The sequence below is a fragment of the Micropterus salmoides genome, unplaced genomic scaffold (genome assembly GCF_014851395.1).
Source record: "Micropterus salmoides isolate LMB-PRFRI ecotype aquatic unplaced genomic scaffold, ASM1485139v1 Ms_hic_scaffold_22, whole genome shotgun sequence".
NCBI lineage: Eukaryota > Metazoa > Chordata > Actinopteri > Centrarchiformes > Centrarchidae > Micropterus > Micropterus salmoides.
In genome coordinates, this window is record NW_024041373.1 from 20,356,667 (window position 1) to 20,373,398 (window position 16,732).

General features: G+C 41.4%; 1 protein-coding gene and 1 long non-coding RNA gene across 2 annotated transcripts in view; one reads left to right on the top strand and one right to left on the bottom strand.

Moving 5' to 3' along the window:
- Window positions 1-16,732, bottom strand: part of grid1a (glutamate receptor, ionotropic, delta 1a) — a 260,845-nt gene that overhangs the window by 71,010 nt on the left and 173,103 nt on the right. Inside the window, exon 4 of the mRNA XM_038737961.1 lies at window positions 11,040-11,245. Coding sequence (XP_038593889.1) covers window positions 11,040-11,245 — 206 coding nt within the window. The remainder of the gene's footprint in view (window positions 1-11,039; window positions 11,246-16,732) is intronic.
- LOC119917580 lies at window positions 599-2,136 on the top strand. The gene is made up of 2 exons (XR_005447304.1): window positions 599-1,628; window positions 1,911-2,136. It is a non-coding gene; the product is annotated as an uncharacterized LOC119917580 (long non-coding RNA).

Below are 16,732 nucleotides of genomic sequence, written 5' to 3' on the forward strand. Positions count from 1 at the left end.
CGCTCAATTTGTCACGCTGTTATTTGGGAGGAAAATGGAATAGAGGAGCAGCAGTGAGGGTCAGAGGGAGAGGACAGGGGTCCAGAGGTGGGAGCGTTAAGCCAGGAGGGAGCAACGCCAGCGGACAGTAAGCTAGATAAACTCCACGCACCTCTTCACCTCCGACCTTCAACAGATGATCACTGAGGTTACAGTGTTCTGAAGACTCCATCCCGGTAACTGGATGACTGGTGACTAGATGACGTTTATACATGACTTTGTGTGTTGGATAGATGTATTTGGCTCTTATTCAGTTATTTAAAGATGCCCTTTATGTTGTGGTGGCAGCCCGGCTGACGGTGAGTGTCCTGTTTATTTCTCCTTTTGCTTGTGATTCTGTTTTCCCCTGGTGTTTTCCTGTACTCTGCCTGCCTCCCTTTGTCTCCTCCCCTGCGTGTGCTCTCCCTCTCTCTCTCCCTCCGCTCTTGAGCCCAGCCAACGACCCGCACCTGCATCTCGTCAGCCACCTCCTCTGCCTGCCACACCTGCCAGCAATCAGCCTACAGTACTTCTACCCCGGTTCTCCAATCAACCCCTGCTTGATCGTCGTTGCTCCTTCACCACTCAAGCTGTTGCATGTCATTTTTGTTTCCCTGTGCTTTGTTTCCCTTGTGACTAACCCTGTCTGTCTTGAAAGCTTTTGGTGGCTGAACCTCATTTGAGGGATCTTGTCCCCCCTTCGGACGCTAGCTTCGTCCACGCCATATCCCCTCCACTCGTGAAGGAGTCCCGAACATGCGCCTGCCTCCCCTGCTGGTGTCTGCGTCGCCCTTCGCCAGAAGATCTGCGCAAGGTGAGAACCATCATGGACAACCTTCTCTATGAATTAAGGACTGAGGATTGGCACGAGACTGGAAGCGCTGGACCGTTTTGAGAAGGCTCTGGACCAACAACCCTGCCTACTGAATGCTCCTGGTGTGGCAAGGCTGGCTTGGGAGGTGGGCCTTCTCAAAGGATCCCTGCTATCGGCTCTGAACTCCCTCAGTGCTCCTCATGCTGGGCTTAACATGGGGCCTGCTAGCCCCCAACCTGTCTCTCCCAGCCTGCCAGCGCCGCTGGCCAGCTGGTTCCCCCTGCTACCGCTTCGGCGCCGGCCCTCAGCCCAGCAGACCCGTCCCTGATTTCCCCTACTACTGTCTCGCTGCTGGCCTTCAGCATTACTCCCCGGCCTCTGGAGAGGTCTCGCCCTCATCCCAGTTGCCCCTTAGCCCGACCTCCGGAGAGGTTATGCCTTCTCCGCCGGCCTCTGCTCAGCCCCCCGTGGACCTTAGCTCAGGATCTCGACCTCCGGGCTGTCCACCTGAACTCCCCGGTTCCCCTGCTCCGCCCTTGGGGGTCCCTCTGCCCTTGGGACACCCGTCTGAACTCCCTGGTCCCTCAGTTCTGCCCTGCCCACTCGCCTGATTTTATTTATATTCCCCAGCCCTGTCCCCCTCTCGAAGTCCCTTGTTTTGGACCCTAGACCCCGCCAGCTGGATCCTAGTGCGACTCCCCCCAACGGACGTCTGCTGAGTCCTCCCGGCCAACTGGAAGGCCCGCCTAGAGGCGGCCATTGGGGGGGCCCTGTTGTGGTGGCAGCCCAGCTGACTGTGAGTGTCCTGCTTTTCTCCTTTTGCTTGTGACTCTGTTTTCCTGTACTATGCCTGCCTTTGTCTCCTCCCCTGCGTGTGCTCTCCTGAGCCCAGCCAACAACCCGCACCTGCATCTCGTCAGCCACCTCTTGCCTGCAGTCAGCCTCCTCTGACAGTACTTCTACCCCGGTTCTCCAGTCAATCCCTGCTTGATTGTCGTTGCTCCTTCACCACTCAAGCTCTTGCGTATTCTGCATGCTTTGTTTCCCAAATGTCTAACCCTGTCTGTCTCCCCTTCAGGTTCACTCACCTCCGTCCTCTGTTCCATCAGCTGGGCTTGCCACCCTGCCCTCTCCCCTCAGACCTCTTCCATGGAGTCCTCCCGGCTCCTCCCCATGCCTCGGTCCCCAGTGCCCCGACTCCCTTGTCTCCGTCTCCTCGGTTCCCTGTGCCAGGGTTTCCCCGGCGTCCGCCTCTCCCTCACCTCCAGTCCCTCAACCCCTTTTCCCCTTCAATAAAACCTGTGTTTGGGTCCACTCTGTCCCCACACCACAACACTATTAAAAGTAAACAAAAATCAGCATGAGTTTACTAGAGATGGGAGGACTCTTCAGCCTGCTAAAAAACATACAATGTATAATGTCTTCTGTGGCTCTAGAGGAGCTTTGGCAAGTCTGAGAAAATAACCCAGATGATGTAACCAAGGTTGAGTCTGGAAAACCAAATGTATAACAGAGCCTGTCACAAACCAGGGATGTAGAGTATGAAAGACAGGGACATTGGCTGGTATATCAAAAGATGCTACTGAACTCAATTATGGAAAATGTAGGATCCAGTTTAAAACTTGAAGCTTAAATACATGATACCTTGCTGCACAGATTTTGAAGACTATTTTTATGGAATTGAGCCATTTGACAACCCTCCTTGAAGTAAAGTGTTTTGTTTCAGCATCAATAGCCCCTTTAAATCCCCCTCCTAGGTCACAGTTGAGTTTCAAGACAACAGTGTGCAGGAGTTTAGTTTTAGCAGCTTTCTGTGTGCACCAGTTTGTCTATGCTCCATGGTAATGACACTTGGCCCATTACAGAGAAGAATTTGAGGTATTGAGAAAAAATTGGGGATATTTTAGGGCACTAACAAAACCAGCAAGTGTAGCTGTATCATGGGTTGTGAAATTTGACACTTTTTATAAACATGCAGTGAGCTATTAGCTAGCACTTATTTTTATCCACAGTCCTTGGTTGGCCTTTAGACACAAACCATTTTACAAAACCTAGGAATTCAATTCAAACATTGAAAAGATGCTCAATAGCAAATACATACTGTATGAATTCCATTTCAGGAAGTGTATACAGTAGTTTATAATTATTTATAGATTAGTGCACAAATGCAGTTTTTTAGAAACTGCCCTAGCTTTTAAATTGGGACATTATATGGCAGCTATTGTGTTTAAGATGTAACATGACTGAACCAAAATGGGGACTTCTCCCGTCAACTGAAGAAGATATTCATCTAAATAATCACGCAATCAGTAAACAAGATTAAATTCCCAGACTGCACCCGTTGTCTGTTTATACAGTACAGATAATCCTGATACTGTGTAATCTCTCACACAATGTCCTCTATTTAAAACTTTACCTGCACTCCCCCTACTAAGTATTGGCCATCCCTAATGGGTTTCTTTGTTTGTTTCACCTCCATAAACTCTCCCAGCCTCTGATTCCAAATGATGTCACTCAACCCACGGTCGCCTTCATTTGTATTCTGGGCCAGTCTAATTGAATCTTCTGGGTGGCTGCAAGAGTGTTTTTCTACGGCATTAAAAAAAATACAGGCTGAAAAGTACTTCTGGAGCTTTGTAATTATACCTGGCCTCACTCATTAGCACTAAGGGAGGGGGTGTAGACGGAACTGGCAGTGATGGATCTGGGGAAGGAATGAGGGGTGACGCAGTGAAGGTGTGCATGTGTTTGGGCACCCTTCTCTGTGTGTGTGTGTGTGTGTGTGTGTGTGTGTGTGTGTGTGTGTGTGTGTGTGTGTGTGTGTGTGTGTGTGTGTGTGTGTGTGTGTGTGTGTGTGTGCATGAAGGCAAAGGATGTTGTTTGTGCCAGCACTACGCTCCCCTGCACCAACACCATGCTCTCTGTGTCAGGTTAATGAGTCATGCTGGGATAAACACTTCCAGGTCATGGCCGGCTTTATTCCGTCTGAGGGAGAGGAGAAGTCCAGGTGCCAAGACACAACTGTGTTGGTTGCAGGAATATTTTTTAAAATGACAATGAGAGAGAGAGGAAAAAAACTGACCAGGGACAATTAGCAGAGCTATAAGAATCTAATGACTGTGATTGTTTTTGATGTAATAGTATAGCAAGTTGTGCTTCAGACATAGAAAAAAAATGGGGCAACAATAAGAACGGGAAAACGTGTGCAAAGAAAATGTACTGGGCACAACAAATGAAGATCTAGACACAGCAGATATTAGCTGTTGCTGCTGAGAAGTGTTGTAGGAGGAACATGGTCTTAGACCTTCTCTACGGTTTAATAACAACTTAAAGTGCTGAATAAAATTAGAAGTTACTTTTGGACTGACAACATGGCATGGCACTGAGCAAATGATTTTTTACACCTTTTGTAAGTCTGCCATCTATTATTGGAACATTTATAAAAAAAAACAAAAAAAAACATAAATGCACCCTGCCACATTAAAGTCGACACAATCTTCAATACTCCCCACAGTGTTTTCAACCTGGGACACACTTTGACAAAACAACTGTGAAGGACACAGAAATGTTACAAAGTAAGAGCTTACTGTCAAGAGCTATATGGTGTGGGTGAAGTGTCTTTAATGTGCATGTCCGTGTGTGTGTTGTGCCCCACAAGCTGTTACTGAATTCCCCAAGCAAGAAAAGCCATCATTGCTGTCTTTTTCCAAAGCACCCCATAATGGCATGTCAACTCGGGCCACTTTTAAATCACCGTCCACATGCGCTTGTGACAATAAGACGGAAGAGTCCTTGGCATCAAAATACCATTTCCAGCAAGGCCAAATGTGTTTTTTACATCTTACGCTCAAGTGTCACAAGGGTCCATTTTTAATCAGCAATTCATGGTCTCAAGTTGTGACCAGAGGTTGTGACGAGTGACTCTGTTTCAGACGCCGCAACCTTGTCTGCCATGCAGTGTAATGGGTACACAGATGTGTTCTAAAAGCCCGTCTGTGCTTTTGTTGTCATTTAGAAAAGAGGTAACTTGAAGTTTCACTGTTAGGTGTGAAGTTTTTGAAACGAGTGGACAAAAGAGATGGAAGATGGAATTATATTCTGAAATACTATCATCAAGCCAGATTTGTTGAACTCGTGTGAAGTTCTTCTGAGAGAGCTAGCAAATTAAAGTAGGTTTCATGCCACAGTTCTGCTGAATAGAAGAAATGACCTTGAAAGAGTACACAAACAGCTCCAGTACATTTGATCAGTGATGCCAGCTTCCTTTTGAAAGAAATATTTGGATGTTGAACAAAACATTGGAATTTGGAATTTGGTTGGCAGAGATGGTCCATAAAGTGGCAGATTGAGGAAAAAGCAAAATACCAAAGAGAACCAGCTAAAACTTAAAATAAGGCTTGAGGAAAATGTGGTATTCCACTCCCTCCAGTCTAGCAGGTTCATCTGTCTCACTTTAATCATTTTAGCTTTTATTCAGGGTTTCACATTTTTATCATGTAGTGACAGTTTCAGGTTATCTGTGTTTCAGTTGGAGGTTTTGTGACATAGTAATGATACAAATTAGGATAATATTTACTCTCAAAGACAGGTAGTGTATAATACAGTATATTCTGCCACGGTTGAGCCACAAGTTCTGACATTTTTTTTATTCCTGCACAAAAATGACTCAAAAATAAGCGATGCAATTTGCAATTAGTCAGGCAGGTGTTAATATTAAATTTGAGTGGCTTTACCAAATTTACATGATGATAATTATGAGCTTTTCTGTGCAATATGTCAGAATTTTAAAATCAGATGATCGTACACTGAGTTTTTTCAATCACATTTAAAGAGAGTGACAAGGGGAGTAAACAAGGTACAATTTAGTGTTAGCTGATTTGTTTTTTTTGTTTTTTTTAAAGGAAAACACACTGCATCTCCTTACAGCACAGTTCATTTTACCTGTCATGGTGGGAGAAACTTTTAATAAACTTCTGAACAAGTTTTCATCTTTTCCACATTAGATGTGCAACAGATTAAAAAATGTATACCTGTCAAAATCCATCCCTTAATTATCTCTGAAAACAGCAGCCATCTTTTTCCACTGGTTTTAAAGTCCTTCCTTCTTAAATAGGTACTGTCTGTCAGATACCATACTTAGCTCCAGCCTCTCAGCACTCATCTCTTTTGTCTTCACTGCCATCTCATCCATTAGATTTCACCCATTACTGTTTCATACACAGGTGGTTTATTATGTTGGAAGAGCCCTTTGTAGCTCCGCATCTTTCTCATCTTTGACCTTTCCTCCCAACATCCATCTCCCTCAGTCCTTTTTTTCTATCCCTGCCTTTGTATGCCTCTTATTTGTGCCCCCTCTGTTCCTGCCATCCTCTCTTCACCCTCCTGCCACCCGGTGCAGCATCTCTTCGTCCCACTCACGTTCCCTGGCAGCAGGCAGCAGTCCTTGTCACTCTTGTAGCTTGTTGTAGCTGCCGCACAGGAGGCATACCTCACTTATCCATCAAATGGCCTGCAGAGCCGGCATGCCAACTGATTTATGCTCTGATTTCTGTTATGCCACGGCCATTTTTTTACATTTTAAGTGTGCCCTAGTGGTCGATTTGAATGACGCTTTCAGGGTATTTCCCATAGGGATGTCAAAATACCAGATATTTAGTAGGCAATACCAGTACCACGATTCTTGATTCCCAATTTGATACCACGGCAAAAAACAGTAACTCCTGTGTACTTCCACATACACTCCTTAAATTAATAAAAACATTTGATATTACAAAAAACAATAGTGACATGTTGCCTTCAAGTAGGCTAATAAATAAAAATGATATGGGTGAAAGGAAAACTGCAGCTATGGCTCAATGACTGTAAGAAAACAGCAAAGGTTACACACACACACACACACACACACACACACACACACCATTAGACTGGAAATATTTATTTAAAACGCTAATGTTTTGATGACAGATGCCTGACTAAATGTTGAGGACAGTAGCCTACTACTACGAGCTATAGTTATATTACGTTAGCTTAAACCCTGTAGCCTTTAGCGTTTAGCCGTTGCAAACATCGTATAGAACATTGTTGGCTAGGCTACACAGCGATGCCAGCAGTCTCAAAGAAAGCGTAGCTGTCACTGCAGCCGCACTTGTCGCCCTTTTTCACGTGTTGGATCGGTACCTATGGTACCTAAAAAACTACCGTCATGTTTTCAGAATTCATATTCAGTACAGGTACTTAAATTGCTTAAAGCATTTTAATCAATGTTGGTGAAAATGAATGACTATCTCCCAAAGCCAGAACACAGGGAGCCAAAAATCTAATTTGGGTGTCTTCAAGATATATAGCTTGGAGCTGCACGGTTGACAATTAATTGGAGAGTGACTTTGGTAACTCATAAAATGTGTCAAGTTTTTGTACCTGAATGTGCATAATTTTATGTAAGTGATTTAGCAAATGCTCACTAATACAACCCAAGGACGTAGAAATGGGACAGTTGAAAGCTTAAAATTCCACTTTATGTCTCTCTAAAAGGCTCGCGTGACTCAAGTGAAGTTCCCCTATCATGAAGGGAACAGAGAGTATTTGGGTGTCAGGAACGAGGCGGCACTGAAGCTGACAGAAGACGCTACATCCTCTCATGGCCAAAGTGAACGAGAGATGAGATGGCAACTGTCTGGACGGGGGAAAACATGAGCCCAGAATTTCAGCATAAAACCACAGACACTGTCAATTACATATGCATCTTGTTCACAGTATGAGAAATGACTGTGGCCTGAGAGTAGACTGTAGAAGTGACTTGTGACGGAATGTGTTACTCAAGGAAGTAGAGCATCATCAGAATTAAACATAAAGGAATATGTGATTTAGGATGACTTTGCCAACACACTTTTTGTCTTTTAATGTTAGTCAGGTGAATTAAGAACTTGAAATTAAAGTTATTAATATGGTCTAGCTTTATTAGTCATTTGATGAACTATAGGCCTAACAAATCCTTCACTTGCCTGATGCATGCTGGGACATTTTCCCCTCATCCCCATCTGTCCTTGTAGAGGAATAAGTAGCCATGGACACATTATAAAAAAATGGGCCCCTGGGCACAGACATGCACAAGATGCCCCACCCCAGACACACGCCAGCATTGTTTGTAGTTGTTTTGCACCTCTTCATGGGTCGTTTTGCATCTCTTTGTGGTCGTTTTGTGGTTCTGTGTAATCATCTTGAGTCTCTTTTTGGTTTGTGGCATCTTTGTAGTCATTTTGTATCTTTGTTGCCGTTTGCTTCTCTGTTGCTGTTTTGGGTCTCTTTGTGGTCATTTTGTGTCTCTTTGAAAACCTATTCATTTAATTAGGTATGAATAATGAATAAGCATGGAGTAGAGCAGAATGGAAGAGAGGAAGTAAAAAAAGAGCTGAACAAACTCTGAAACACACAGATGAAGAATTCAGGAAAAAGCGGGACACAGACCAGGTCTCAGTGGTAAACAGAACTGCTACACTGATATACCTGATCAACTTCAAATAGTTTCACCAACAACACTTATGCACTGAATTAATGCATTTTGTCACACCTTGCACAAATTGTCGAGGCCACTAATAACATTAAGCCCCCTAATTAACCACATCTAAACTTAACATTTACATTACCATCATGAAAAGAATTTTTGATCCTGCATTCTGTCGACTTTTAGTCACCATGACAACTTTAGTTTTTTCTCTCATGCTGAAACAGTTCATGAGTACTTAACTCTCAAAGGCATCGCCATCATTCTCCATTTAGATATTAGCATATTTACATTTTCTCCCCCAGTACCTCTGGTGGGGAGTTGGTACACTCCGTGACAACAGTTACTAAGGTATTAATGAAGCTTTGATGAATTTACAAATCTCCATCACTTCTAATATATTAACATATTCACAGGAGCATTTGGGAGCTGTGCTGAATGTGAAGCTGTGCTTATTTCTTAGTCCCCAAGATGCCTCATGTTAATTGTATAAGGAATGATAAAGAATAAAATTGGCAAGATTAAATGCAATATTATGAGAAGAAAAGATGTCTACAGCAGTTTGTGTGCATGTGTGTGTGTACTAAAACAGAATTCATTGGAGTACAGAAAAAGATCAAAGCAGTATGTCATTAATGAAACTTGAAAGGCTTGGTGTATTCACAACCTGTGCACTGATTTATTTGTCTATAAGTGCATCAGCTTTTAGATTAATAGTGGAATATTTACACAAAGCTAATTGGAATACAAGTGAAGTTCTTGACCTACAGTTAGTTCAGCTTTTTGCTACCGTATTTTCTCATAATAGATAGAAGAAAGCTAAAAGATGTGGAAGATGAAATGAGTCACTGCAGTAGATTGGGGATTCGCAGAGATAAAATTAAGTCCACTGAGAGTAAACGCTTTGAGACATAAAAACAATCACATATATACTGTAGGCCTATATGTCATTTGTTTTTTTTAAGGTTTCAAAACAATAAATCAGTTATTGAGGCGATTGCAGCACATACAGTACAGCACAGTACTGTCACATGCTCTCTTATCCTCCAGTGATCTTTAAATGCAAGTGAGCTCCACATGCAATAAAAATATGAAATTTGGACATTTTATATTCCTTTTATAAAGCATTCAATATATCACTGCTTTTGTAATTCCTTCCATTAATACTGTGACGCTAACTCATCTTCACTAAGTAAGATGGATAAGTATACTTTTGGTGGCCTATAGAAATGTCATAAAGTTTAATCTTTCTTTCATGGAAAGTTATATTACAGGAAATGTGAGGGTCTCCACTGAGAGCAAAACCTGTCTCAGTGTCCTGGCAACAAGATAATTTAAATGAAAACTCACTAAAAAGGAAACATTGGATAACATTTTAAGCAGTAATTAATATGTAATATGTTGATAATAATATGCAAAGTATAGGCTAAAATGAGAAATGCTAATACTTATTAACTATAAATGGACTATTTCACATATCATAAGATGACCAGCCTTTTAATTATCTGCATTACCGTCTACAATATATATTCACAGGGCAATAACAAACAGGGTGTGTACCTTTTATCAACAAACGTTAAAACAACCCTTTGTCAATTGGCCTGTACTTGAGGTCTAAACTTTTCATTTGAGTTGGAGAATCTCAATATTTTATCAGTGTTTCACTGTCCTTGCCAGATGAGCGGAAGATTAAGTGTCAGACTGTAACGTGTTTGCTGGGCAGAACAAGCCACTCAGCTCGCTTTTATGTTGCCATATTTTTCACTGTCTCCAACACTGCCAATGCCATGAGAGTCTGTTCTTCAATCATGCTGAAGCACTACAGTGCATAATTATTCAACAGGGTTTGACCAAGCGGTTATCATGAGTAAAACCCCTACAGATGATTAAAGGAAAATCTTACACCTCTGGCTGCCCTTAGTGAGGAGAACATAACATCTTGTTATGATAACATCTACCCCAATTATTTTTAGTTTACTGGTGTTTAGGTCAGCCATGGACACAGAAAGTCATATCTACATGTTCTCCTGATTCCAGCTGCCATAATTAGCAAACATGATGTGGAAGGAGAAAATAGAGGAGAGGTTAGTAAAAGCTTCCAACATATAGTATGAGCCAACATGCAAATCCCCGGTGGCTACACACTGAGTTTGTTTGAACTTTGCCTGGGGTTATATGCAGTGCTGCTGATCAGTACAGTAAACAAAACTCCCTTCGCTGGCAGTGCAGTGAAGGTTGAATGAATGTTTCACTGTAGAAATACTTACTGTAAATATTTGAAATATTTTATGCTGAATATTGGCACCTGAAATTAGGTTTTCTTCTGGCCAGCTCAATAGCAAAGGCCAAGCACGTCTCAGTCTGATCCCTGCCATCTGCTTTAGGTTTTGTCAGAACTCCACACGGGGTGTGGTTGCATCTTGTTTCATCAGTTTTATCAAGGTCGCTAGTGTGGTCTTAGTGGCAATGTAAACTAAGGGATTCATCACATATTACTCATTTTTTTGTTTTGTTTTTCATTTACTACAGTTGACACTGTGAAATGTTTGATCAGTTATCAGATTAGAGGTGCCAGGAAAATGTGTTTCCATTCATGGTTCATCATCTTTATTGAATAAATGCTCGTTTTCTGTCTGGCCCTTTCACTGTCTCTCTGCTTGTGTTGCTGAGCCCTTGACAAAGAAAATTCTCAGCAATGTAGCCTACCTGGTGGATGAAAACCTGTGCACCTCGGGGGCTCATGAGCAACACGGCCCGCCGTAGGGTGTCCCGGTACCGGTTGAGCTCCTCAGTGCGCATCGTGTTGAAGAGGTCAGTAAAGACTCGGCTGACGTTGCGGTCCACCCTCTGCAAGGAAACATCCAGACCCAGCCGAGATGCCTGGTCCATAAAGGTTTGCAAACCCCGGATATCTGGAGGAGAAAGAACAATAGAGAATGGGTGACGGGGGGAGTCAAACACAAAAAGAACAACACTATGTAATACAGTAGCCTACTGTATTCCCTGGGCATTTAATCAGAATTGTGGGTAAACAACCTGTCCTTTCAACACCTGCACATGCAGTCTATATTTTCAGGCATCATTCCAAAGGCTTCAAGGCAGTTTTTGTTCTTTGCTCCTGATCTGAAGCGTGACAAAACGCAACAAGCTCTCCTGTCTATCGGTTTCCTGGGGTTTACATGATATAAAACTGCAGGCAGATGTTGCTGTCCCCAGAGATCTACGTGTGTATGTGTGTTCACTGTACAGGAAACCACTCAGAAGCCTGAGCCGCACACACAAACCAAAGGTGATGTGCAGCAGAGGGCTCACAATAAGCACACCAATCCCAGCAGTCACAGGGGGGAGCAGCAGTCCAGCATGTGCCAAGTCATGCCGCATTATTAAGACAGGTTTGGCAAAAACTCTATGACCAGGCCTCTTTTTACATCCACAATGGGTGTGTGTGGTGTGTGTGTGGGTGTGTGTGTGTGGATGGGTGGGTGGGTTTTCCCTTGTTGCATCTCTGGAGGTTTGGTGAGTCATTGAGTGCTCTAGTGTTTTAGTACTGAGAACAGATAATATACATAATATACAGAGGCATAAACATACATTTAGCTGCATAAATGCACAACACACAAGCCTATAATATCATACTGTAGAGGTGTGTGGTCATTATTTGAAGTGATGGCGGCACACCGTTTTTAGATGCTTGGGTCAAAAACTGGAAATTAGGCTAATAAGACAGCTTTTGATCTGGTCTGAGCAGCGAAGCAAGATATTAGTGTTGCCCCCGTCTTAGTCTATACCTCAGGGGAAAGTGAAATAGCAATATAAATAAGTAACATATGAAGCAAGTCATAAAGAATTTGATGCAATTTTCGATTTTTCATGCAGTCACTGTATTGTAATTTTTTTGGGGAACTAATATAAAAAATAAAAAAAAGTACTCGCAGAATATAAATGTTCAAAGGGCAGAACAAGACATGAAATTAAATCATTCATCATGTTGAAACGTCGCCAAACTCTTACTGCAACATTCCTTGAAAACTCTTTTCCTTCCAAACACACACACACACAAACGCACACAAACACATACACCTCTTTGCTTTCTTTGTCTCTAAATTGAAACAATTACCCCTGGTGGTATTGCTTTGGATACAATAGGCAAAACCTCAACCTCTGAGAAATCCCTCCTTTTGTTAGAGTACAAACACAATTTGTAAGTTAATCATGGTTCCTTCCCTCCTGTTCCACGACTGGATCACTGCAATTAATTTTGGCTACACTATTTTCTATACACAACATTCAGCTGCAGACTATGGACTACACAGGACCTGATTTCATATTTAGTCTGCTCTTTTCTCTGGTATACCAAACCCCGATGCTATAAAAGGGATAACTATTGATGACTCAATAAGCAAACACATTACTAACTCATACACACAAATGAACAAGACATTTTAGTACTTATCCAAGAGGCTTAGTCAACTCTGCTGACCAGTATGGAGTGTCAGGTACTGAAAACATTTTGGATCATTATTAACACCATGATGTCTATGAGCACCTTAACATGAATGTTGTACAACCTGCATAAATGAGATGAACCTTCACAGAGGTTTTAAACACAAATGCATCTACCTAGAGGCTTACTTATTCCTTTTAAAAAGAAGCAGGAGATCATCTAATCAAAAAAAGACAAGAACTATATTCAGTAGTAACATACTGTAATGTTACTGCTGAATGAAAACCTTGTATTTCTCAAATGGGAAAATACAAGAAAACATCTTGTAAAAAACAAGTTTTTAATCCCTTCCGAAAAGCAGAGGGAACGCTACCATGCGATAACTACTCTAGAACCCTGATAGAAACATTGGACTTCAAAGCCAGCGTTCCAAACACATAGCAGGCTTTTCCACAGGGCAACCATGTCAGCCATGTACAGGGCTGCAGAAAAGAGGATTAATGTAGAACTGAAGGTCTGATTTCTGGACATGTTTACCCGAGCGTCATTTCTGAATACAAATCTGCTTCTGAAAGTTTTAGATATCAAAACTTAACCATTTTTTGCACCTCTTATATCAGCATCCTGCTCTGAAACATGGCAACTTACTCAGTATTCTTGGTTTCTCTCTGTGCCTTACATATCCTTTGCGTAACAGTATGTATCTATTACAGGAAAGATAGATCAAGGTAGACTGAGAAACACCCATGCTCTAACAACCTTTTCAGCTCCATCTTACTCAAGTTGTAAGTAAAGCGGGAGTTGGATTGGAGCAATCCAGAAATGAGCATATCATGATCAAAGGGCTCAGAGGTTTTTACTGAGCTGTCAAGCTGTGTTGCAATCCAAGCGGAAAAGCCTGAGAAATGGCTATGCTACCAGACTGTTTACTCAAAACTGAGATGAGTCTGTTAAGGCAATCAGTTATTCTTGCAACAATAACATCAGTTAATTACATGCAATATAGGCCAAAAGAGCAATTGCAGTGACACAGAGAGAAAGCAGAAAGTGAGAAATTCCTGCTTCAGTTTTAATCCACCCTCTCTTTACTGACTGTATCTGGACTCTGTTAACACAATAGTTGTAGGAAAATAAAAAAAGGTAAATATGACTATATTAACTATTTGAATAAAACAAATTATGTCTCATGGCAAGATATGAGGCCTGTACATCACATCCATACAGCAGTAAATTTGTCATGATACAGTTCAACAGCTCAAAACTGATATTTGTCATTTAATCTTATATCCTTCTATTATACTCCTCATGCTAACAGTCTTGGGTAAAGTCAGGCCCATTCTTATCTGTTTGTAGCAATTTTCACAAACTAATTTTCACTTTCAATCATTTTACAACTACATGCATCCCAAAGTTCACTGTTTCGCTGTATGACAATGAGCAGTGCAATTAACACCAAATGAGGACCTCTTGGTGAAAAGCAAAGAGTAGAAAATTCTTCCCATAACAAATGTGAAGAGAAGAAAAGCAGACAAATTAGCTGCTCATTATGTACCAGCCCGTCTAAGTAAGTAACAGGAATTAGCAGTTGAACCAGAGAGGATTTGTGCTACAAAATTGTGTTTATAAAATTTCAGTTGGACTTTTTAATGTTTTTTTACTACCCATTTTTAATAAACAAAATAAAACACCCCTGCCACACACTGGCAGCATATTAGGGAACTTGAGAAAATATCTGTGGGATAAAGTGGGTCAATAGTATGCAGAGAGAGAGATATTTTCACAATACATTAAGTGAAAGTTTTGTCTTCTAATCATACTTAGGTCCTTCTGATCTGTGATCAGAAGACATGTAGCCATTTTGAAATAATTAGATGAGGGTATGTGCGCATGCATAATCAGTCTTTCTCTGGCTGAATGTGTGTACATTATGTGTTATGTACTAGGCAGGGGAGACAAACTCAATATGTCACAGTAGGCGAAGCATAGACACAGGAAAACCAGGGGTTTGGACCAAATGCAGGACACACAGGCAAAAAAACTAAGAAAATCAAAGGTGAAAGGGCTTACGTAGTGAAGAGGCAGGCTTGAGTCCCAATCAAGGCAAACAAATGCAAACTGGTGCAGGGATTAGCACAATCCAAAATAAATACATAAATACTGGCAAAATATATTATATATATATATATATATATATGTTTTTTTTTTTATGGTAATATTTGCAGATTGCTTATCTAATTAATTAACCTGATGAAAACAGACCCCTTTTTCCAGAATAAACGCCTAAAATTACATACCCAAAATGAATCAGGAATAACTCCTCAACCATTTGGCCTAGATGCATAATTCTGGTCTCCTTTGAAAAGTCAGAAGCTAAGGAATATGAATCCATTGTGTATTAATATATTTATTTTACTTTTACAGACTACATGGAGATGCAATAAAGAAAAAATCTGAGATTTTTAGCCTCGCCTGGTAAAAAAAGCTATATTTTGATGCAATAAACCATCAAAACCATCCTGAGTTAGCTTTTAATGCAACTGAATATCTTCTAATACACCTAGAATGCAATTGTAACTGTAAATCTGATGAAAATAAACTAAAATACAGTTATCATACAACATTTTAAAATATACCAGGCGAATTTCCATATTTTGGCAATATTTATTGTTAAAATGCTGACTTTTATTGATAGATATCTTTAAAACACTTTTTCAGTCCATACAACCTATTTCCAAATGACAAAACATTGAAATATTGATAAAAACAGGAGTATTCATCAACATTCCTGTCACCAAAAGCATATCCATGATTTACAGGCCTGTAGATTTAGAACGGAACATCCCACAGTGATGGGGGATGCTCCGGGTATCAATCGATCTGGCTTGAGCAGACCTTTCATTTGATACCCTGCATGTCTATATATCTCCAACAGATCGGCCACAAAATGGCAAAAACACCGTATGTTCTCAAGTGGCATGTTTCCTCTCTGCAGAAAAGACGACAGCAGGCAGGCAGCTTGCAGGTATTGCGCAATAATCAAGATGGCGCCCGCTTAGACTCGGAGCAACAACATCGGCGGGTTTCGGGGTTAAAACGGCGGGAAAAAAACGTTTAAATCATTATCATCGCCCAGAGGACCAGAGGAAAGGTTAAGCAAAGCGAGCCTTGATCCTCACCTGACAATGTTAGGAGTGTGGTTTTGTGTTCATGTCTTTGCTGTTTAAGTCTGTTTTTGGGTTCTGTGTTTCTATGAGCTTTGATCTTGTCATGTAGTTTTTTCTTTTGTTCATTCACATGTTTAAGTTTTCTTAGTGTCTGTCTTGTCTCTTATCTTAGTTCTTAGTCCTCCGTTTTAGTTCTTTGCCTTAGTTCTTAGTCCTGTTTAGTTCATGTTTAGTGTTTTTCCTGATCTGTGTACTTTAGTGTTTTAGGTCTGTGTTTTAGTCCTTAGTCTTATGTCTCCATGTTTTAGTGTAGTCCTGTCTCCTGTTTGGTCCTCTCTCTGTCCATGCTCTGATTTTGCAGTTTTTCATCTGTCCTTGTGTGTTTCCATATGCTTTTCTTCCTGTTATATTTTGTAGTGTTCTGTTCTCATGTGTCCTTGTCTAGCTTTGTTCCTGATGTTGATTATCTGACATGTTTCAGCTGTGCTCCCCTAACTGCTCGTTTGCCTGTGTATACAGGTGCTGGTTATATAATTAGAATATCATAAAAAAGTTACAATACCCCATAGATTTTCTATAGGGTTAAGGTCAGGCGAGTCTGCTGGCCAATTAAGAACAGGGATACCATGGTCTTTAAACCAGGTACTGGTAGCTTTGGCACTGTGTGCAGGTGCCAAGTCCTGTTGGAAAATGATATCTGCATCTCCATAAAGTTGGTCAGCAGCAGGAAGCATGAAGTGCTCTAAAACTTCCTGGTAGGCGGCTGTATTGACCTTGGACCTCAGAAAACA